Source organism: Cynoglossus semilaevis, chromosome 12 (assembly GCF_000523025.1).
Source record: "Cynoglossus semilaevis isolate Cse_v1.0 chromosome 12, Cse_v1.0, whole genome shotgun sequence".
Taxonomy (NCBI): Eukaryota; Metazoa; Chordata; class Actinopteri; order Pleuronectiformes; family Cynoglossidae; genus Cynoglossus; species Cynoglossus semilaevis.
The window spans coordinates 5,189,633-5,210,998 of record NC_024318.1 but is presented as its reverse complement, the minus strand read 5'-3'; the positions used below and the strand labels follow the sequence as shown (position 1 = coordinate 5,210,998).

The following is a 21,366-nucleotide window of genomic DNA, read 5'->3' as shown; positions in this document are numbered from 1 at the left end:
CAGCAGCAGCAGCAGCAGCAGCAGCAGCAGCAGCAGTGACCCGGACGGGTCGGGGGTCCGCCCCTGTGTTTGTGAACTCATCTGTGTGAACTCACGGGCCTCGAACCACAGACAGGTTTTTCATTTTCCTGAACTTTGATGTAAAAACTTCAGAATTCTTTTTTTAAAACGTTTAAAAACATTCTGTTAAATTTGTCTCCCTGTGTGTAGTTTTATAGTAGGAGGGCTTTGGGGGGGGGGCAATGATGATTAACAATGATTGTTAATGCAGTTGATTTGCAGGTGAGAAAAAAAAGGAAATGTTTGATTACAAAACAGATTAGATGAGATGATTAAAACAAAAACAAACGAAGCTTAAAAAAATAGAACTTGATCTCGTACTTGGGAAATTCTTGTGTTGACAGTTGCTGGCGCCAAGCGTGCGGTTCCTCTGGGAATCGAACCCAGGAGTCTCTGTTCTCTGACTCAGCGCCCTGCCGGGGCCCAGAGACTGAAGGACATCACCTGGTCTCATGACCCAGAAGTACTTCAACAATTAAATATTCCAGGGTCACAAACAGGACCTGCTGCTGCCATGACGACCCGTACGGGCTGCTCAGGTTATAGGAGGTGCAGTGTTTGAGTGAAGGCTGGAGGAGGAGGAGGAAGAGGAGGAGGAGGAGGAGGAAGAGAGAGGAGAGAGGAGAGAGGAGAGAGGAGAGGTGTCAAGAAACACTCCAGTCTGATGGTTATTAGTGTGGACGCTGTTTTTGTTCAGCTCTGCTCTTTTTAAAACAAGCACAACATGAAAGACAAGCAGCGCGCACTTCACTCAGACCCACGCAACTGTCGCGCGCACGCACGCACACGCACGAGTGCAGGCTCCCTGGCTCACCGTGTGTGTTCCAGTGCAGTGGTTGGAGTCCATGGTGGGCCCGGGCTGAGCAGACCCGGTCAGCTGCAGCACCTGTGTTCTGTTCTCAGACTGGGCCCACCCAGCGCCACCTACAGGCACGAGTCAGAACTTGTCAGAACTGATGCTGAAGACTGTTGTGTTGTCAGCTGGAGTTCCCGCCTCAGCCAGTTCTTAAAGCAGCGGATGGATCTGGACACCAACTCCTGTGGACCAGTCCCAAAAAATACAACTGTTGTCATGGTAACAACACATATTGTTTCGCCCACACACAGTCCCAGAGTGAGTGAGTGTTCAGTAGAGAAAATCAGCTCCTGAAACAGATTTTACAGACTCATCTCTGGTCCAAAGGACCACAGACTCTGGACCTCTGGACCTCTGGACTTCTGGACTTTTGGACTCCAGTCTGGACACTTCGTCCACAGTTCAGGGCAAAGGAATAAATAGTTGGAATTCAAAATTCAAAAATGGAATTTTGTATGAAAGCCATTCATTTTGGACGTTTGAAATTTTTAATGAATATTAATGAAAAAAAAAAGTTTTCCAGTTGATTCACTTCCACAACGTGCACGTGTCTGACGTCAGAGTTAGAAACAAGTCTAAATATGTTTTTATTTGTTTTTAGATTTCTTTTTTTTTTTTGACCAGCGATTGGCCCGTGAGCAACAAAAGCCTCAGTTCTGCCTGATGTCACGCCTCCTATTCTGCGACCTCACACTCAACAAAAGGTCACGTACTGATGGGGGAGATGGGGGTGAGGGGGGGGCGGGGGGCTGGGGTCCTTATCAATTTAACCTCTATTCACTGAGCCACGGATGGATTAGCAGAGACCCGGGCTGCCAGACAGGCAGGTGCGGAGACTCCACGGTCCACAGGACGATAAACGTGTTCTTTTACTGCCATCTAGTGGTGAACTTTGAAACAGACTTGGGTACGGTTCTTCCAGCGGTTCCTCTGTGAGTGGAGTGTGTTGGATTTTAGTTGTTTTTGTTTTTTCATATTCAGACGAAGGTCCAGAGTTTTTAATCATTTTTTATAATAATTTTTACTTTTTAAATTTGTGGTTGACGCGGATACTGAACGGTTGGTGTTAATACCAACCATTGTATCCAGAAGGAGCCAAGCATTTTTATTATTTACAGACACATTCGTGAAAATTATATCTCCTCTGTCTCAGAGACGAACTCCCACAGACGGTCTCTGACCTCTGACCTCTGTCGGCTCAGTTCCTCACCCTCAGTCCAGCTCTTGTTCCAGGCCGTTGTCTTGAAGACCTGCGGGGTTTTTTTTACCTGCTGACTGTTTGTCTTCGGTCTGTGTCGAAGTGGCCTCCGAAGCTGCAGCTCCACTCCTCCATTTAGAGACACGAACACACACAGAGAACATCCACAGAGGGACGGCCGCCGGCCAGTCAAGCCGCGCTTCCCTCACTCATGCTCCGAACTCACACACGGAGTACAGGACGCAGCGCATTAAAGTTTGATCAGCTGAAAGTCAAATGATGTCGGAGAACCGTTCCTGCATTTAGTCACAGATGAAGAGAGGCTGCGGGTGGAGGAGGACAGAGAAGGAGGACAGAGAAGGAGGACAGAGAAGGAGGACCTGACGGAGGGAGTCGGCTTCACTCGGCCTGGCTCCAGGGTCACGTGCGTGACTTACTGGTCGCTGTCCAGGGTCAGTGCAGACGGTTTAAGGTCCACCAGATCAGCAGCTTCACGGACAAACATCTGACATTCACACACGTATTAACTAATGGACCCTGGAGGCGAAAAATGCACTTTAGAGCCGAGAGATCGGATCAGTGTGGTGGAAAATCAAAGAGCGAAGAGAACATCAACAAATACACGCACTCTCCGGCCACTTCATTAGGTACACACTGTGGACTATGATACAAGACATGCGGCCCGGGGGGGCCGGGGAGACGGGGGCTCAGAGGGACTTGAACTCTGTCTGTGATCACTTCCTGTCGTGATGACTCGGTCTTTAATCTGAGGAGGGACAGATGTTTCCGAGAATGTCCACGATCTTCTTGACTCTCTGTCACCGTGACGTCTATATCAGGCAGAGGTGCGACCCCTGGAACTAACAGGTGGTATTGAACAGATGAGTGAGCCATCGGCGTAGCAGGTGAGGAACCCACTTCCACAGAAGGAGCTCGGTGACGTTCTCCACTCACTCACTCACTCATAAAGTCCGCTTCTCTCTGAGAGGTTTTACTTGTCCAGGCTGTTCCTGGACAGAGAGTCTAACCATGTGGAACAAACTGTGGAGCCCGGAACGAACCTCCAACCTCCGCCCAGTCCATGAGAACATCTGTTTGACATGTCCACGAAGATGTAACGTTCTACTTAATAAGTGAGCTCCAGAGGTGAGGCCTCCTCAGTCCGACCACGCTTCTCCATTTTTAATACCTTCCTGTACATGAGTCTGGTGAAGAGCATCTCTGAAGGGTTCGCGCTAAAAACAGCCTCCGTCCCGAGGTGGCCCCCGCACCACATCAATTATTCAGGTGTGTACTGGCCCCGTCCTGCATGTTCACTGCTTCCTAACCAGCTTCAGAGCAGCAGCAGCAGCAGCAGCAGCAGCAGCATCAGCAGCATCATTCTGTTGTTGCTCATTAACACCAGTAAATAATCAGAGTTGATTTGATTTTCTTGCAGTTTTTCCACCACTGGACAAACAGATCTGAAAGGTTAGTGTAGAGGTCATCCTGCTCTGACCTCTCAGCTGGACTCTGACCCTGTCCCAAATCTTTGACTCTTTGATTAGTGGGCAGTGACCACATGACCTCATGGTTGACGTGACCTTCACAGTCACCCTGAGGAGTGTAGATAACGCAGTGCATCTGTCATCATGGCTCTCCAACCTTTTTGAAATAGAGCTACAACTGCTGCACCTCCAGGTTCTGGGACAACCAGTAGTAGGCGCTCTTCTTACCATTGTCATTACACCCGTTTGAACAGTATTTCAAGTGTCACTGATTCAAAAAGAACAGTAACTGTACCATTTTTGACCCTGTTTTTGGGTAGTTTTATTTCACAACATACCCCAGGGGCACCATAGGTAGACCATGGGGGTACCAGGTGCCCCCAGCCACCTTGTTTTACCTGTCAACCACCCCAAGAGGAGCAGTGCTCCATGAAAAACAGACGATTCTTTGGGGATTCGGTGACTCGGTTAAACCGAATTGAAATCAGATTCCTCCATCTACCGCTAGAGGGAACCCAAGTTCCACCAGTGTGTCTGTGTGTGCGCCATAGTTTAAGATGCACCGATGTAGCAGAAACACCCTTCCCTCCCTCCCGACCACCCAGTCCCCACACTCCCCCCACCCCAGCCGCCTCAGTCAGTTTCCTCAGTTTGGTTAAAGTAAAATGGGATGTGACCCAGAGACCATGTGGGCTGTGACCCAACACAGACAGCGTGTCTTTGTCTGTCAGATAAGAACACGTTCAAGAGGAGGAACAAACGACGGTTCCAGCTCCAGTCGAACTCCCAGTCAGTCCAGCAGGGGGTGTTCATTTGTGTTTTGTTTCCGGTGGTCGTGCACTTTTATATCAGTCAGTTTATACTGTTGTCTTCTCAAAACTGAAGTTTTCTTTCAAAATTGGGTGAGGATGCCGACGAATTTTTTTTTTGCACAGACACACACACAGTGTGTGTGTGTGTGCTGAGACAGTGGTAGGGCAGGTTAAACCCGTTAGTGTGTTTAGCTGGAAACAGACGAAGGCTCCTGAACTGTAAACAGTGACGGAGAGAACGGCCCAGTGTGAACAATCCACACCAAAACCAAACTGGATCAAATTTGTGCAAAGTTGCCGTCATCCACTCCCTCTGCTGGACAAGTCTCTACGACTGACGTACAGTGGACAAAAAAAAAAAACCACAAACAGAAAGTCCAATGAACTCCGTAGTCAGGTGAAGCTGACTGAGAGACGAGTGATTTTCCACCTTCTTTTTCCACAAACAACAGCCTCAGAATCACAACATCACTGGCGGAGCCTGGGGCTCCGTCAGCCTCAGGCTGCACCACGACCAACATATAGTCAGTTGTAAATGCAGACACAAAAGAGAAGACATTTTGCGAAGGTGGAGATCCGTCATCACCACTTGATTATTGGCAGAGCTCTGCATCACTACAGTGCATAACTATGAGACGTTTGACACAAAGTAAACAAAGTCACGTCATCTTTATGTTGCTGCTTAATTCAACTCACCCTCCCCCCACCCCCGCCCGGGACATTTTTCGAATTTTTCGTCATACCATGAGGGTTTTTAGTTGAGTTGGTTGCGATCCTATTTAGTAGAAAAGTGTCTTTGTAGTTAAAAGACAAGCTAGAAACTAAAATTTGCCGCAAGTAATACATGGGAAACATTGAAAAAATGTTCACTGAAAAAATGCGGAAAACACCAGATTTAGCTCGACAGCAGTTTAACCTTAAACTAAAACAAAATGCTAAATTATTAGCCTCAAAGATAATGAAAACACCAACTATTAGCTGTGTTTAAAAGAATATATGAAACATTAAAATGTAGCAGGAGTTACCACACCTAATCTATGTTAGGAAAAAGTAATAGGTTTACCATCCGCAGCTCAAGTAAGACAAAATATAAGCACAAATGTATCATGTCACAGCTGGTAGCTACCAAATGGCTTAGAGTTAGCAAAAAAAAAAAAAAAAAGTTCTTCTGTCATGAAATTGAAAAAGTTGCAAAGGTGAGTACACGACAAGTTGTTTTATGAATGGTGTGTGTGCAGTGGCGTGTGTGTGTGTGTGTGTGTGTAACAGATATGACCAGCAGTAATTAAACTGATGAATGAAGTTGTTCCACAGCAGCCTCTCTAGGGGACGTTCTTCTCTGAGAGTTGATACAAGATCAAGTAAAGAGTCTGGTGGAGCTGAAGATGAAATACAGAGCCCTGTGAAAATCCTCGGCATGATTTAACCTGCAGCGCGGCGTTGAGAGTGAACACCCAGTCACAGCAGAGGGAACCCGGTAGTTAATCTCTAGACCACGGACAGATTTAATGGAGCGGTGTCAGGTGACCGGAGCTGGAAAAACCATTGGAGTGAACTTAATGCCATCAGAACCAGCAGAGTCCGGCTCTGCTGAGCAGCAATTTACAGTAGACAGGGACACACACACACACACACACACAAATACCCAAAACCTTTGTCCGTAAGACCTGTTTTTTTACCGAGAGTTTTCTGGAGAGAAAATGCTGTAGGTGATAAAATGAAGACAAATAAAAATATATACAATAATAAAATAACATTTTCTCCACAAAAGTCATGGGGGTTGAGTTTTGTATTGAAACCTAACTGTGGACTTCACTGAAGACATCAAGACATGAATTTCAACGGTTCCTATAAATTCAGGTGCATTTTTGTACAAAGACAAAGGTAATTCCTTCCGTTCATCAAAGTAATAAACAAGGTGAGTTTTTGAGACGTAATGTACATTATCTTTTTATGGTTGGTTTAATGATGAGTGAGTTAATTTAGGTTAGTTTATATAATGGTTAAAGTTGTTAAAACATACTAGAGTCACTGTTCTATGTGATTTGGTAAACGTTGATAAAAAGGTGTACTGGCCCTTTAAGACCGTACGCATGCGCTAAATATCCTGTTGTTTTACGGCGGGCCGCTAGTGTCTTAGAGCTACTGAAACGAACGGTTTTCTTAATTTTCCTTTTTTAAAATGGGAAATAAAATAACAACAAATGTACTAACCAGCTATCGACATTTGTCGCGAGTGGAATTATAACTTTGATACTGAGTAATTCTTTACGGAGATATTTGCTTAATTACAACAACGTTTCTGAAGTGGTTCTTTGTTGTACCTTGTAGCTGGGCTAATTGTTATTTTACAATGTCCTTGTTTTGTCGATATATATGATATATGTACATATGTAGCCTGTGGACACTTGAGAAATCCGCGTCCCTGTAGTTTATTTGCCAGCCCTGTATGTGGCGCTGTGTTAACCACGCTCTAACTTAGACAGATTTGAACCGGAAGTTCAGAAAACCGAACAAGAAGCCACATTACATGAGCAAGTAACGCATGCGATCTGTAAACAAACTCGAAAGGGAAACACGAAGACACGGCGGTGGCTAGCTGTAGCACACCAAGTAACTGAATTAGCTGCTCCAACACGGTCAGAAGGAGCACGGTTTCTGCCATTGTTGTCGTTGTGTATTGCGGTTACAGTGGGCGGGGCTAAGTGTACAGTCTCACTCTGGTGACGTGAATGTTGGACGTTTCAAACTTCTCTACTCTTGGAGCTTTATCCAGTGAGGACGCAGCTCTCCGCCCCACAGTGTGAGTGACAATAAAAAACAAAATGTTGAATCTTGATTCGAATGTATACATAAAACGATACAGTACATGTAGTTTCAGTCACAGGTGAGCAGTGATACAGAGTTGAAGGCCTCAAGTGCACGTGTGCGCGCGCGTTTGCCTGCTGTAGCTAAAAGCGACCTGCTGCACACAGGGAGTGCATTAATGCTCGTACTCCCCCGGCCCATCCCTCTGACTCTCTCTTTTTTTGACCGTAACTTTACACCGTGGCTTCCCTTCCTCCCCTCCACCTCCACCTTCTTCTCCCCTGACTCACCCCCGCTGCTTTATCCCTTTTTTATGGGGCACACCTGATACACCGCAACTGGATAATGTCTGAGAAGAGGTTTAATTCAGTTGCTCATCGATAAACATGTCGGCCATGTTTTGACCTCAGAGCGGAGTGAAAGTAAATGAAGAACGAAAGAAAGAAGCCACAATATGACGCAGATTAAACCCCAGAAATATCTAAAGTTTAGCTGAGCGCAGCACGGAATAAACTGAAACAGAACAGAACCAGAAATGAGTCTCGAAGTAGCCAAAAGCTAGGAGATTAGCCACAAGCTAGCCAATAGCCAACAGCTAACATTAGCCAAAACGATCAGACAAAAGAGTAGCTAAATCTTAGCCAAGAATATAACTAGTTATTAGCTTAAAAGTTCACTAACAGGAAATTTGTTGATCGTTAAAATGTGCATGCTACTTATTGGTACATTTCCTGATTTCTTTTGTTTTGTCTTTGTCTTTTAGATTTTGTTAAATTCTTCTCATGATTTTGGTTAGCTGCTCTCTACATTTTCAACATGTTTGGCTAATGGTTTGCTCAAGTTAAGTCTGTGAATTTGGATTTTAATGTTTTTAACTTCTTTTTTTTTCTTAACCAAACATTTTCACCATTCACTCACTCACAAAAACCCACTGGTTATATGGTGTTGTGTGCTAACTATAAAATCTCCTTCACAGGGAACACTTTAAAGCTCAGGGTGAGCACAGGTGACCAGCTGGACCCTGCTGTTGTTACCGAGCACAGGTGACCAGCTGGACCCTGCTATTGTTACCTTTTTTTTTTTCCTCCGGTGTACACAAACCTCACTGGAAAACAACCAGAAAAAAGAGCGAGAACCAGCGTCTGTTTCATTTTATTGAACCGGCGTTTTATGTTAAACAAAGTGACTGAAAGTGAGTATTTTTAGCAGCAGGACCTGAGCTGAGCAGCAGTCTCTCCTCCTCCTGCTGGATTTCCACTCTCCACTCTGATCTCATGTGTTTCACATTAACAGAGAAGAATTTCAGTATTAAACATGTTTTTCTCATCCGACATGACAGTTTGATCTGCGCTGATGAATCGTCCGCTCTCGGTTTCAACTGGAGGAGAAGGAAGACTTTGTCCTCCTGACCAGAAGTCCAAGTGAAGTTGATGTGAGGCTACACTTCAGGTCAGGAACTGTCACGGTCAATATGATAAACACATTGGACTGAAAGAGTCCACTCCAAACACCGGCTCTGGGATCACAAATGGGTCACAGGAGGTTGTTGTGGGTTTAAAGGTAAAATTAAGAAGGTTCTTTAATTTATACCTTTTGTCATTACATTTTCAAAAACAATTTTCACCTTGTAAAAAACAGATTATTTAAAAAAACATAAATGTGTTTACACACAAATGTAAATGTGGTGAAAAACGGAAACATCTACAGGAAATATTAGGTCAGTACTAGACCAAATATTTTATGAAAAAGTACTTGATATAAAAATAAAATAGGAACCTTAGAGAGAAATAAAAAAACAAAACAAAACAAATTGCAGCGGGCCACGATGGACCTGGAGAACCTGCTTGGAGACCGAGAAGCAGTGTTCCTGCCAGAGAGTTCCTCAAATAATAATAATAGGAAGGCTGTTCTGTTCTGACTTCTCATGTGACTATCAGTAGATTTAATTTCTCTGCTTGACATTTGACAATTAATTATTTTGACAATTATTTATTTATTATTAATTGCTGCAATTGCGGTGCCTTGATTTTTTTGTGGTTTAGTTCACAGTCATAGCCATAAATGCAGTGGTGTTAATAATTATTTTTTTTGGTGTTTCAGTTTCGGCCAAGAAATTTTAATTTCTGTGTATCAGTAATCGTCACAGTTTTTTGTTTACCTTTTTTCTGCAGCTGCAGTTTGATCAAGGTGTTCAATAGAAAACAGTTTCCTTTTCTCTGCCTCAGGTTCTTCCTTCTGCCGCTGAGCCCTGCGGTCACATGACTAGGCAGTTCAACCAACAACGTGTCTTTATTTCTTTGGTAAGTTTTACAGCCTCACTTTCTGTTCGTGTTTCAAATCTGGATTATGTCATTATTAAAATAATCTCGTCTTTTTTTGCTCCGACCCTGAACCAGAGGAACATTTCTGCGCCTCCTCCTCCTTCTCCTCATTCAGCTGAGAGAATCTGCCCCAGTTTTCAGGCTTCTGCTGCTTTAAAGGTTTGACCTCTGACCTACCTCAAGGCTTGTGAGTGTAAAGACAATTTGCCCACAGGGAGTAATAATCCATCAAATGATGATAATAATCTCCACGGAGCTGACATTAGTGAAGTGCGAACTTCATGTAACGACAGGTTCCACAGTTAATGAGCCTCGACCTCCACGTCAATCACACTCCGTTGTCTTCTCTTCTCTTTGGAGGTTTTTGTGTTCTCAGGCTGACAAAAAACTTTGAGAAATCATTATGGTGACAGGAACTCTTCCCAGAGCGAACGCTTGGTTTTTCTTTTTGAATGTTTCTCCTTCTGTGGTGACCGCAGCTGGTGAAGGAGAGAAAATGACAAATTTAATCTCGGCACAAAATGTCTGAAACAAATGTCTCAGGCAAAAATATTTTGTCATTAAGTGTCACTTGAATATATGATTGAAAATTTCACTGAAATATAAAAACAACTTTTCTGTGAAAAATGGGGATTTAAATAATTACTTCATATTAAATGTTAAAAATAAATAGTAAAATAATAAACATGAGAGTTAATATAATGATAACTTTATCTGCAGTATTATATTAATAATAAAATATAAACTTAATACTAATTTTATTATTTCTTTTATTGTCATTATGTTTATTTTAAATCGCATAAATTAATTACAATAATCACTAGAGGGGAAAATGTAGAAACATGACGTTCATCATTTGTTCATTAACATAATTCAAGCTTCAGTCAAATGATTGGATCATTACAGGTGTCGTATATTCAGTCCAAATATACTGTACGTGTTACGTGTAGTTTCATTCAGTTTTATTCGTTAACTCATTCTGTTAATGATGTGTAAACAGGTGAGAGTGATGAAGACCACGATGAAGATGAGTCGGCGTACTCCAGTAAACCATCGGTGTTGTGTGATGTGTCTGTGCACGATGAGGGACAATCATCTCCTCTGGTTTCATCACGTCTGTCCTCGGGCCACGGAGAATCAACGTCTCTTCACCGCCTCGGCTGACGGTGGATCCAACAGCCTGGATGTGTGGGGGTGTCGGCAGGAACGGGTCGACACCTGTCCAACACCTGACACTTCTCCTTTCAAATCAGATGATCAAAACAATAATGAGGTTACCCTAACCTTTACTAACAGGAAACTCTCCCAGTTCATGTCAGCTTTTCCTCTGTGTGTGTGTGTGTGTGTGTGTGTGTGTGTAGTGCAGCAGCTATTGTAGGATAACAAAAAAATATTTTGAAAAGAAACCCAGAAATCCCTGAAGATCTGAGAGCGTAGTTAAAAAAAAAAGGATGAGCTTTTACGTGTAAAGAAACCCAGAAATCCCTGAAGATCGGAGAGCGTATTTAAAAAAAAATGGGTTAAGCGTTTACGTGGACCTGAACAGAGACAGTGAGAGTGGGCTGTAGGTGGATGTTTGGACACGGACCCATGTTCATCCTCCACCTGTGATTGGACGTCTGACCTCAGCGAGCTGGAGCCACTGATCCTCAGCGTATACATGGTATGTGTTCTCGCACTCTTCCATTACTGATGTCTGGACGAGGACATAAAATAATCCATTATTAGAAGGAACCTGCCGGACCAGGTGAACACGACATGTAACGCCCTCTCAGCCTTCGTCACTGTTGTCTTTGGCGGACCCTTCTGGATATATATGAGAACAATGAAGTCATCAGGAAGTTTGGACCAGGCGTAGGAGTGACCTCAGATCTTTGGCTGTGGGCTGGACCATACCTTCCTCTCTGGGTTGGACCATACCTTCCTCTGTGGGCTGTAGATGTAGATGTTGATTACTATCCTTCTGTTAACGTCTCATCTGTCATCAACAGAGGGCGCTGCTGTGAAGACAGTGGAATCACAGTAAAATATGAATTCAATTTTCTTGACATTAGATCCACTGCCCTCTGCCTGTGTTTTCTCTTTCTCTCTCTGTGGTGAATTCTCAGGTGGTGAGGGCCGCCCTGGGATATGGCAGTAGACCCACTAGGTGGCAGTGTAACTTTGCAGATGAAGATGATTGACGCCAGTAAAGCTTCTTCTCAGGGTTTCTGTCAACATTCACTTGTCTTATCAGTCTCCACACTCCTACAGCTCTTCTGTTCCCCTGTCAGCCGAGCGTGGAGGAAATGTGTCATCACTTGAACATCACAGAGCTGCTGCTGCTGCTGCTGGAAAGGCTTCCCTGACGTTGGCCCACAGCTCAGCAGCCACACGCCACATGCTGCTCTCTCTTCACCGCTGTTGTTTTTCTAAAGCGCTGGATTGAGTGTCGGCTCCTCTGTTTACTCTGTTGACTCACCTCAACTTTAACCTTTCAGTCGACATTCAATATGGAAGGGAAGAAAAGAAAGCATCTGCAGAGAAAACAAGCATGCACTCACTTTGTGTGAACGGATCGGTTCCACGAGCCAAACGACAGTCATCAACACAAGAAAAATTACTTTAATCCCCAAATTATTGACCTGGACTAATCCTGGCTGATTTGGACAGAACCTTCTCACCAAGTTATTTCAGCAATAAGTTAATAAATGAAGCCGATTACCACAGTGAGAATTGAGATTTAGTCTAATGACTTTCTCCAGCCTCAACTTTTACTTTTTTTTACTTTCGTCTTTTTGTGAACACCGTGACTCAGTCCAGGTCTTTAGATGTTGGACAAGAATATGAACTTGTTGGAGGCTTATTTTGATCATTCTGCCTTTAACACTTATTTTTATTTTTATGTATTTATTTTGACCAATATTTACGATATTTTTGATTATTTTCAGTAATGTCTACATAAATTAAAAATATTTATTTTGACCAATATTTACGATATATTTGATTATTTTCAGTAATGTCTACTAAATTAAAAATATTTATTGTCTGTGTTCTGGACTCAGTCCTTATGATGGGAGCCTCAGATAATCCCGGGTTGTAATCTCTGTGTTCTGGACTCAGTCCTTATGATGAGAGCCTTAGATAATCCCGGGTTGTCCCGGACTATAATCTGCCCACACGTCACGGTGTCTCCTTTCTCCTGCAGGAACAACTGTCTGAAGCTGGAAGGCCTAGAGTGTGACGTCACAGTTTTCGCAATAACCGCGGACTCAGAAGAACAAGCGTCGGGTTCAGATCGAGTTCTGCAGCAGGTCAAGAGGTATTTTTTTTATTTAAAAAAAATATATTTACATATGTGTGTATATAGTAATATTTTTTTCTGCAGCAGATGTTATATATTTTTAATATAAGAATTAATTGATAATAGAAAGAGTGCCTGATGAAGTTCAAAAATATTTGATTGACAGACGCGATCTTGTGTTACATTTAATTTAATGTAACGACGTCGATAAATTAACGTAATTAATTGAAAATAAACTGCAGACCGATCTTTATAAACAACAACAACAAAGTGTGGATTTAAATTCATGTCTTTTTTTTTCATTTATTGTAAAGAGTATATGAAACTATAGCTGAGTTGGTTTTCACTTGTCGCCAAGTTAACATGCAGTCTCTTCCAAATGAACATGAACATATTTACATTATAATAATATGATAAGACGTTCCATCTCATTACGGCTCTAATAAGACACTGGAGATGTAAACAAACCTTGAAGTGTAGATAAAAAAAAACAATATTTATATTTAACCGTTTATGGCTCTGCTGGAGAAGAGGATTGGAGCAAGAACATGAAGTTTGGAATTTTTTTCTCATCGAGAAAAAAGGGGGAAATCCAAAGCAGGAGTTTGAAATCAGAATAAAAGACATTTCATGAAAACAGTCACAATTAAAAGAAAGAAAGATCAGAATATCGTCACGTTAATCCCAAAGTCCTGGCCTTTATCTTAGAAAAAAATGATACATTTATAAAAAAATGTAATTTTTTATTTGTGAGATTTAAATCAGAATATTTTGCCGTCACTTTTATGTATAAATAGGACAGTGTAATTTATACAGTCGGATTTGTGCCACAAACCTCGCAGTGTTGGCAGAATTATGTTAAAAACCAAAGTTGGTTTTTATCTAAATATAAATACTGTGGATTTTAGAGTTAAATTTTGGATCGGGAAAAAATATTGCATGTAGTCTAAAAAAAACAACAATTTCATTGTTTTATTAATGTTATAATAATAATAATTATTATTAGACCTTAAAGTTGTTGAATGTGTTTTTTCTTTTTTCTTTTACAACTGTGACTCTTTTTTCTGATTTCAACACTGACTCAGATTCCTCCATTCAAATGTTCAAAGTCGTGGGTTTAACGTCAGATTTCTGTCTTCGCGTTTGTGTTAAAATATTTGACAACTGTGACGTATGATATTAGCCATGTCCTCCTGTCCAGTCCTCTTCCTCAGAAAATCCCAGACTTAGAGAGAGAGAGAAAAAAAACGGAAGTGGAAAAAAACAAATGTCCCTCCGTCTCCGTTCATATTTGTCAACCTCTAAAATAACATCATTATAATGACAAGAGTTAAGACGTCTTAATATGAAACGTATTGAGTTTCAGGTTGTTGTTTTTCTTCCTTTTCTCACCTTTTTTTTCTTCTTTTTTTTCTTACAGTCTCCACCTCAGGTCTGTTCATCCCCGAGGATCAGAGTGAGTACAAACGGACAAAGGTGAGACTTTAACGGGCGCTGCTCTTGACAAAATCCCGGGAACTGAGCTCGGTTCGGTTCGGTTCGGTGGTAACAGTGGGTGTTCTGGTAGAAACGGAGGTGAAAACTGCTGAGACATGACTGTTGTAGTGGCTGCGTGTTCCCGAGTGCGTGGTTCAGACTCGTCCGTTCACCTGGAGGAGGGCTCGCTTATCCAAAAAAAAAAAAAAAAAAGAAAGTAAAGAAAAGAAAATGACTGGAGTTTATTCAAGTCACGTGATGCTTCTCTTTAAGAGCCGAGGTCCACCAGGTTAGAAGACATAGGGTTCAGTATGGTGTCATGGTGCAAAGAGTGGTGATGGTGCACCGAGTCTGCGCCGCTCGGTACCGGGATGGCGCTGGGCCCCGGCGGCGGAGCCAGGCCGTGCAGGCTCGGTAAACCGCTGTTAGAGCCGAGGAGCAGAGCCGGGCTCGGGGACGTGTGGTCCGGTGTCCCCGAGGGCGTTTTGTCGTCGTCCGAACTTCCCAACAGAGTCTTATTTCCGTTCATGGAGGACGTCAGGGGGTTGTGGCTGTTGTTGTTGTTGGAGTTCTCGTTGTTTTCTCTGTCAACACAAAACACAAACAAACTGAACAACAATAACACACACACACACACACACCGCTGCACCAACACAGATCTAGAAAAGGAAAGTGACGTGATTCTAATTAAATTAAAGGACCGGGTTGGGGGCCCACTGATGAACCGGAGCACAAATGTTTTGGTCCCAAAAAAAAAAAAAATTTATATTTTAGAAATACGTGTGTGTGTGTGTGTGTGTGACACTGGTCCACAGCGTCTGTGTTTCAGTGAGGGAGGGGGTCGAGGGGCAGTAGAAGGGTCACTGGGGCATTTTTAGTTTAATAGTAGTTTAATGTTGAAGTAATCTGTGCACAGATTAGATTACTTCGTGACACACACAGATTAATACCTCCAGCAGCTACTGTAAATACCCAATAACACTACAGCAGAGTAGTAGTAGTATCACTAACAATACTACACAGAATCATAATGTATGATGACTTAATGGCCCAGTAATAAACACAAGCTTATTCTAGAAAATGACGTCAGTGAAGGAAGACGGTGAAACTAAAGGCACGGTTTATTTGACGATATGTAAAGATACCGTGATAAAAAAATTTAAAAAAATATTACAATGACACAGAACACGTTTAAACACAAAGAAAAGAACAGACCTGTCATTGATGATGTTTCCCAGCACAATTATAGACTTATAGATTATTCATATAATTAGTTATATATAATCTATCATTTCTAGTTCGACACCGGCAGAGGTTTAAAGCCTTGACTGACGTTTATTTTACTTTTACAATAACAGAGTGGAATGAAACAGTCCAACACACTCTTCCGTTAATCATAATCATTTGCAGTCGTTAACGATAATTATCGACGACATCGGAAACAAGTGTCTGTTTAAAAATGTCCGCTCCTTCATTTACACTAGTCATTGTTTATGGGTTTTTTTTCCACTGTACAGTTGTTCATTAAATTAAATTTATTAGACATAGATTTGATTGTATTTATCAACGATTTTTTTTTCAAATATATCTCCACATTATTTCAGAGTTGTTGTGATTTCTCCGCTCGAGTGTAAAAGAAAAACGACTTTAATTATAGCAGTATATAAGTACATTAGAATCCCACCTGCTTTTAACACACACACACTCACACACACACACACTCACACACTCCGGTGATTTATAAATGGACACGAGGTGCAAACAATTAGTCAAGTCAGTGAAATAATTACAGGCCGTCGGTGTGAGCCGTGCACAGTTACAGTGATCTGACCCCACGGCCGTAAATCTGTCTGTTCAACCTGCAGCCTGTTAGTATTTACAGCCGCTCGGCTGAACTCGGGTCAGTCCTGGCACCGAGGAACCGACTCTGCTCTGTGTCTTTGAACTGATCACTGATCAGCTCCACTGCAGGAGGAATTGGAACGAAGTGGCGGTGGACGGTTCCCTGCAGTGAGACGACATGATTTACGGGCAAACTTCAGCCCGAATTAAATGGCCAGAGGGTGAAAGCAGACACCGCCGCTACCAGCAGCAGCAGCAACAGCAGCAGCAACAGCAGCAACAGCAACAGTCTTATACCTTTCTGCCTGCTCTTAAAAAAACAAAATAAAACCACAGTCTTATACCTTTCTGCCTGCTCTTGTAAAAAAATAATTAAAAAAAAACCGTACCAACTCCGGGTGAAGTCACAGCCTCGGCCGTAGAACCACACCTTGAACCACACTCGTTCTCTTCCCTCTGTTCAATTTTTTTTTTCCTTATTTCTCTTTACTCTGACGTGAAGTTTGTTTGAGTCCGAACCCACGTGACCACTGTGTAGATGCGGGTTTTTCCCTTTTTTTAATTTAATGTGAATTAAATTAAATTAAATCAATTCAGGCTGTGACATGACAACAAACCACAAACAAGGCGACTCTGTCAGAATTATCCAGTGGTTTTGCTTCAAATTTTCTCTCTAAAAAATAATATCTTGTCACGTCAAGTTTTTTTTGTGTGTTTGTGCATTTTATTCGCGGTGTACGATTCTCAGATTAACAACCGGGATTATTTAGAAAAGTCTGAGTAAAATCTGACACACACGTTCCTATATAAATAATAATATAGTTTTAATTTTTCTTTTTTTTTTTGCCTACCTCTCCTTAGCCTCCGCCGCTCGGTCCCGCTGTCGCCGGTTCTTGAACCAGTTGCTGACCTGAGTGGTGGTGAGTCCCGTGGCCTCGGCCAGCTCTCGTTTCTCCCTGGGAGAAGGGTAGGGGTTGTGGGTGTACCACTCCCTCAGGATGCTCCTGCTCTTCTCCTTGAAGCAGTAACTGGTCTCCTCTCCGTCCCAGATGGACCGGGGCAACGGGAACTTCCTGCGGACCCGGTACTTGCCCACGGCGCCCAGCGGGCGGCCCCGCAGCTTCTCCGCCTCGATGTAGTGCGCCTTCAGCCACAGCTGCTGCAGCTTCGGGTGGTTGTGCGGGGAGAACTGGTGGCTCTCCAGGATCTTGTAGAGTTCGCGGAAGTTCCCGCGGTGGAAGGCGACCACGGCCTTGGCTTTGAGGACGCTCTCGTTCTTGTGGAGGTGTTCGCACGCCGGCAGCGACCAGAGGAATCGGCCGAGCCGCTCGATGTTTCCTCCCTGCTGCAGCACCTCGCACACACACGCAACCTGTTCCTGCGTGAAGCCGAACGTCGGCAGCATGGACATGGCGACAGATGAGATCGTGCCTTAATCCCGGTTTATTCCCAGTCCATCGGTGACAGAGAGAACTTTTTCGGCTTTAGTTTTTTTTTTTTCCTCCTCTTTCTCTAAAGTCTAAAACTTTGACAACTTCCGGAGCCACAAAGTCATTCACAGCCTCCGTGTCCACACGGCGTCTTCACAGAGCTGCTTCTCCTTCCACCGTCCTCCTCCACCTTTCCTACACCCGTCCAACATAACCTACTCCTGCGGAGCGGACTCGTTGACTGGTTTTAATAATATTATTGTAAACTGGCAGCAGCAGCGATTAGCAGAGCTCTGATTGGTCGGTTATATGACCCGGGGAAGGCGAGGATAAGACAATAGCCTGAGTCAAATTATTTGCCATGGAGACGCTGTCACTCAGAGAAACCTAATCTGCGGTGAGGTGGCTCCCTGGCACCGTCACCACGATTGTTCCTTCAGCGGAGACCCCGCCCACCGGCACAAATATTCCTGACATTTCTTTCTGCTAAATTTTTTTTTTTTTACCTTTCGCCTCACGGTGACAGACGCCTTCCTCAGCCAAAGAGCTCAGCGCTGCTGCTGCTGCTGCAGCTGGGGGAAGGATGGCGCTAGAGTGCTAGGAGGGCCAGGAGTCGGAGAGAAGGAGCTCCACGTCCGTGACTCCGCTCTGCTGTCAGTACACTTTATACACACACACACACACACATTGAAACTCTTGGTTTATTGTTTCATTACAGATGGAAAAATCACTGACAACCGGCAGTCAATGAAAGGCCCACGTAAAAACACAGACACAGACACAGACACACTGCCTCCAAACATCGAGGACAATTATATATATATACATACATACATATATATATAATTAAATTATATATATATACATACATACATATGTATAATTAAATTGAATAATAATTGCTGACAGTTACTGATAGATAACAGATAATAGTTCAATAATGGTATTCTATTCTATATATATTCATCTGGTACCTGTGAACTGTGTAATGACATAAAAACTAATCAGTTACTGGTAAATTGAGGTTTTTTTTAAACGTTTAAAAAAAATTTAATTAGCTAAATTGTTGATCATGTCAATTATTTTTTAATGGAATTATGTTTCTGTTTCTGTCCATGCACAGATATGATGGACCTGAAGGAGCGAGTGTGTGTGTGGGTGGGTGAGAGAGATAGAGAGACATAGAGAGAGACAGAGAGAGAGAGAGCACGTGCGGCTGTTCTCTGGGCAGAGAGAGAGACAGAGAGAGAGACAGAGAGAGCGAGAGCACGTGCGGATGTTCTCCGGGCAGAGCGCGGAGCCACAGACAGGGACAGGACGTCGGTGAGTGTAGGTTCTGTTTATCACTGAAGACGTCGGTACCGCGTGGCGCTGACAGTCTAAGAGTCAGAGTGTTACACACGTGCGCGCGCGCGTGCGCGCGTGTTGCGTCACAGCCAAAAGTATTGATTATACCTTCGAGCAGTAAAAACGTACCTTTGTCTCATTTATAGGTGAAGACGGAGAAAAAAAACGAGATGACGTAACACACCTGCAGTTAGCTAACCAAGAAGGTGGCTAAAGGTTAGTGTAAAGTTAGCTGAAATGACACCTAAAAAAGGAACGGCCGATAGTAAAACAAATCACGTGACCAAAGGAGATGTAGCTAACAGGTGAAGCTAACGGATGTAGCTAACAGGTGAAGCTAACGGATATACTGTAGCCGTCAACCACAGCAGCAGGTGAAGATTTAGTGACGTTATGATGAACGTCATCTGTCAGAGAGTGACGGTGAGAAAATGTATTATTGTTTATAATATATAAAAACAACAATTATCATTTTTGATTTTTGTTAAAATAATAATATCAGGGTTTTTTTCCTAGTATTTTGTGTAATTAGATTTTATAACGTTGACTTCTGTTCATCTGTTACTTAGTTAACTGTTGTCAATTGTCTTAACATCATTGAAATATTATATTTATATTTACATTTATTTTGTGATCATATATTGAATATGTTGTTTTTTAGTGTCAGATATTTTTTTATATTTCAGTCATTTACCCTCTATATTTTTAATTTAGATTTTGAAATATACTGTGGCTAAGTATGAGCTGCAGTTTATTTTACTGCAGTACAAACAGATTTAAAACTGACTTTAGGGAGAAATAAAAGACTGATCACCTCTGACAGTGAAACTGTGGAGGAGGAAGATTAGATTAGATTATTGGAGCTAAATGTTGATAAACAATTACAACAATCCAAATAAAAATGAATAAAATGTCATAATTCCTGTTGAGAAGTGGGACGCCAACATGGAGGATGTTTTTGTCCCATTTCTCATTGTGAGGTGGATTCTCTAAGAACGTCTTAAATGACATCGGTACGAAGACCTGAGATTCAGTTCAGGATTTGTCAGTGATCCTGGGATTATAAACAGAACATGAAATGTTTTGAAATGTTTTTGTCAAAAGGCAAAAGACCCGAAGCCCAACTAATGAGATCTTCTCCTCTGGTCAGTTGTCCTCCCTGGTCCTGGTCCTGGTCCTGGTCTCGGTCAGACATGCTCCCAGTGTGTGACCCAGCAGTGACAGCACCAATCAGGCTCGGGTGTCTGGACCCTGACAGTGTTTGTAAACCACTTGTTTCCAGCCATCAGTCTGATCAGAGGCTCCGGCTCTGAGACGGTGATTATTACGCCTGCTGATGAACCGAGATCCTGTTTCCTCCAACAGCCAATCCTCCTGTTTTCACAACCTCCCACCGCTCACCTCGGCCACTCTCCACCACAACCTCCACTAATTGAGCTGATTATTGCAAGATGTGTGTGTGATTTCTGTGTGCGCTGCAGAGTGGTTATGTGTGTGTGTGTGTGTGGAGGGGGGGTCTGTACAGGAGGGGGCACAGGGCTTTTATCCTCTAAGAGAGCTACATGCGCTGAGCTGAGAGGAGCCCAACGAGGGGCTGATGAGTAACATTCTCTGAGACGGAGAGAAATTATTAGAAGCAGAGCCGCCGTGTGTGTGCTGCTCCGAGCCTCTGGTCCAGACTCCATCCAATAATTGGTTGTTTACATCTGTCTTGTTACTCCAGAGGCCGGGACTCTTCCAGGAGAGCAGAGCAGACTGGACTGGTGTGTGTGTGGCTGCTGGACAGGTCGATGGACTGGACTGGACCAGGGACCAGGCTTCAGGGTTCAAGGTTCAAGGTTCAGGCTCAGCAGAGTGAAGGTGAGTGAAGCCAAGAGGGTGTGAACAACATAAGGTGGTAAAAGATAATGACCCCCCCCCGTGCCCTCCACCCCCGCCTCTTTCTCAACTGTAATAATTCAGGCCTGATGCACATGTGTGGTCCAGTGGGGGGGCCGAGGGGGGGGCGTCTCACCTGGACATCAGTGAGAGTCACTTTATCTCCCTCTAACACTGGTTTCCTGTATAATCATAATGAGTGAAGTTTGGAGGAGACACTGTCCTGCCGCAGAACTGGGCAGGGGGGGGGGGGGGGGCCGGGGGGGGGTGTTCGGAGGACAGAACGTCGTCTGCGTGCCGCCGCTGCACACTCTGCCCCGTGCGCCATTTGCCAAATTGTAGAGGGTAATAATACATAATTCCAGGCTGGAGTGTGTTTGCAGTCGTTGGTAGCGTTGACATAAATCAGCGCGAGACTCGTGGACCTGGACCTGGGCTTTGACGAGACACAGGTCTGAGGGGGACTTCAGCGTCGGAGGGTTAGGAAGCGTGAAATATCTGAGAGGTGCTGGAAACGCTCTCCTCTCCAAATTGTAGCTGAGCCGCTCTGTGGTGGGGTGGGGGGGGG

The 21,366-nt window shown here is 43.5% G+C and overlaps 1 protein-coding gene and 3 long non-coding RNA genes across 5 annotated transcripts in view; 3 read left to right on the top strand and 1 right to left on the bottom strand.

Moving 5' to 3' along the window:
- Positions 1–6,512: 6,512 nt before the first annotated feature.
- LOC103387114 (uncharacterized) lies at positions 6,513–11,002 on the top strand. Its single transcript, XR_003051358.1, has 7 exons — positions 6,513–7,216; positions 8,198–8,227; positions 8,265–8,413; positions 8,561–8,670; positions 9,447–9,521; positions 9,618–9,701; positions 10,543–11,002. It is a non-coding gene; the product is annotated as an uncharacterized LOC103387114 (long non-coding RNA).
- Positions 11,003–12,627: 1,625 nt separating this feature from the next.
- On the top strand, positions 12,628–17,308 carry LOC103387111 (uncharacterized). The gene is made up of 4 exons (XR_522395.3): positions 12,628–12,843; positions 14,246–14,301; positions 17,005–17,063; positions 17,193–17,308. It is a non-coding gene; the product is annotated as an uncharacterized LOC103387111 (long non-coding RNA).
- six2a (SIX homeobox 2a) lies at positions 13,117–18,380 on the bottom strand. Its single transcript, XM_008321624.3, has 2 exons — positions 16,995–18,380; positions 13,117–14,885 (listed from the first exon to the last, which is right to left on the bottom strand). The coding sequence occupies exons 1-2, from the start codon at positions 17,552–17,554 to the stop codon at positions 14,570–14,572; spliced, it is 876 nt and encodes a 291-aa protein (XP_008319846.1). The 5' UTR covers positions 17,555–18,380; the 3' UTR covers positions 13,117–14,569.
- A 425-nt stretch (positions 18,381–18,805) lies between these two features.
- The window catches only part of LOC103387110 (uncharacterized), a 4,257-nt gene continuing 1,696 nt past the window's right edge, over positions 18,806–21,366 (top strand). The window contains exons 1-4 of one of the 2 annotated variants that reach the window (XR_522394.3): positions 18,806–18,896; positions 19,067–19,136; positions 20,071–20,237; positions 20,644–20,780. This is a non-coding gene — a long non-coding RNA (uncharacterized LOC103387110). The remainder of the gene's footprint in view (positions 18,897–19,066; positions 19,137–20,070; positions 20,238–20,643; positions 20,781–21,366) is intronic. The other variant, XR_001760821.2, reaches the window with a different exon arrangement.

Excerpts from the sequence above, each read along its gene's own strand:
- six2a (XM_008321624.3), bottom strand. The coding sequence starts at position 17,554 with ATGTCCATGCTGCCGACGTTCGGCTTCACGCAGGAACAGGTTGCGTGT. Across the intron at positions 14,886-16,994 it reads GCGGCGGAGGCTAAGGAGAG|AGAAAACAACGAGAACTCCA; the intron begins GTAGGCAAAAAA and ends TTGTGTTGACAG.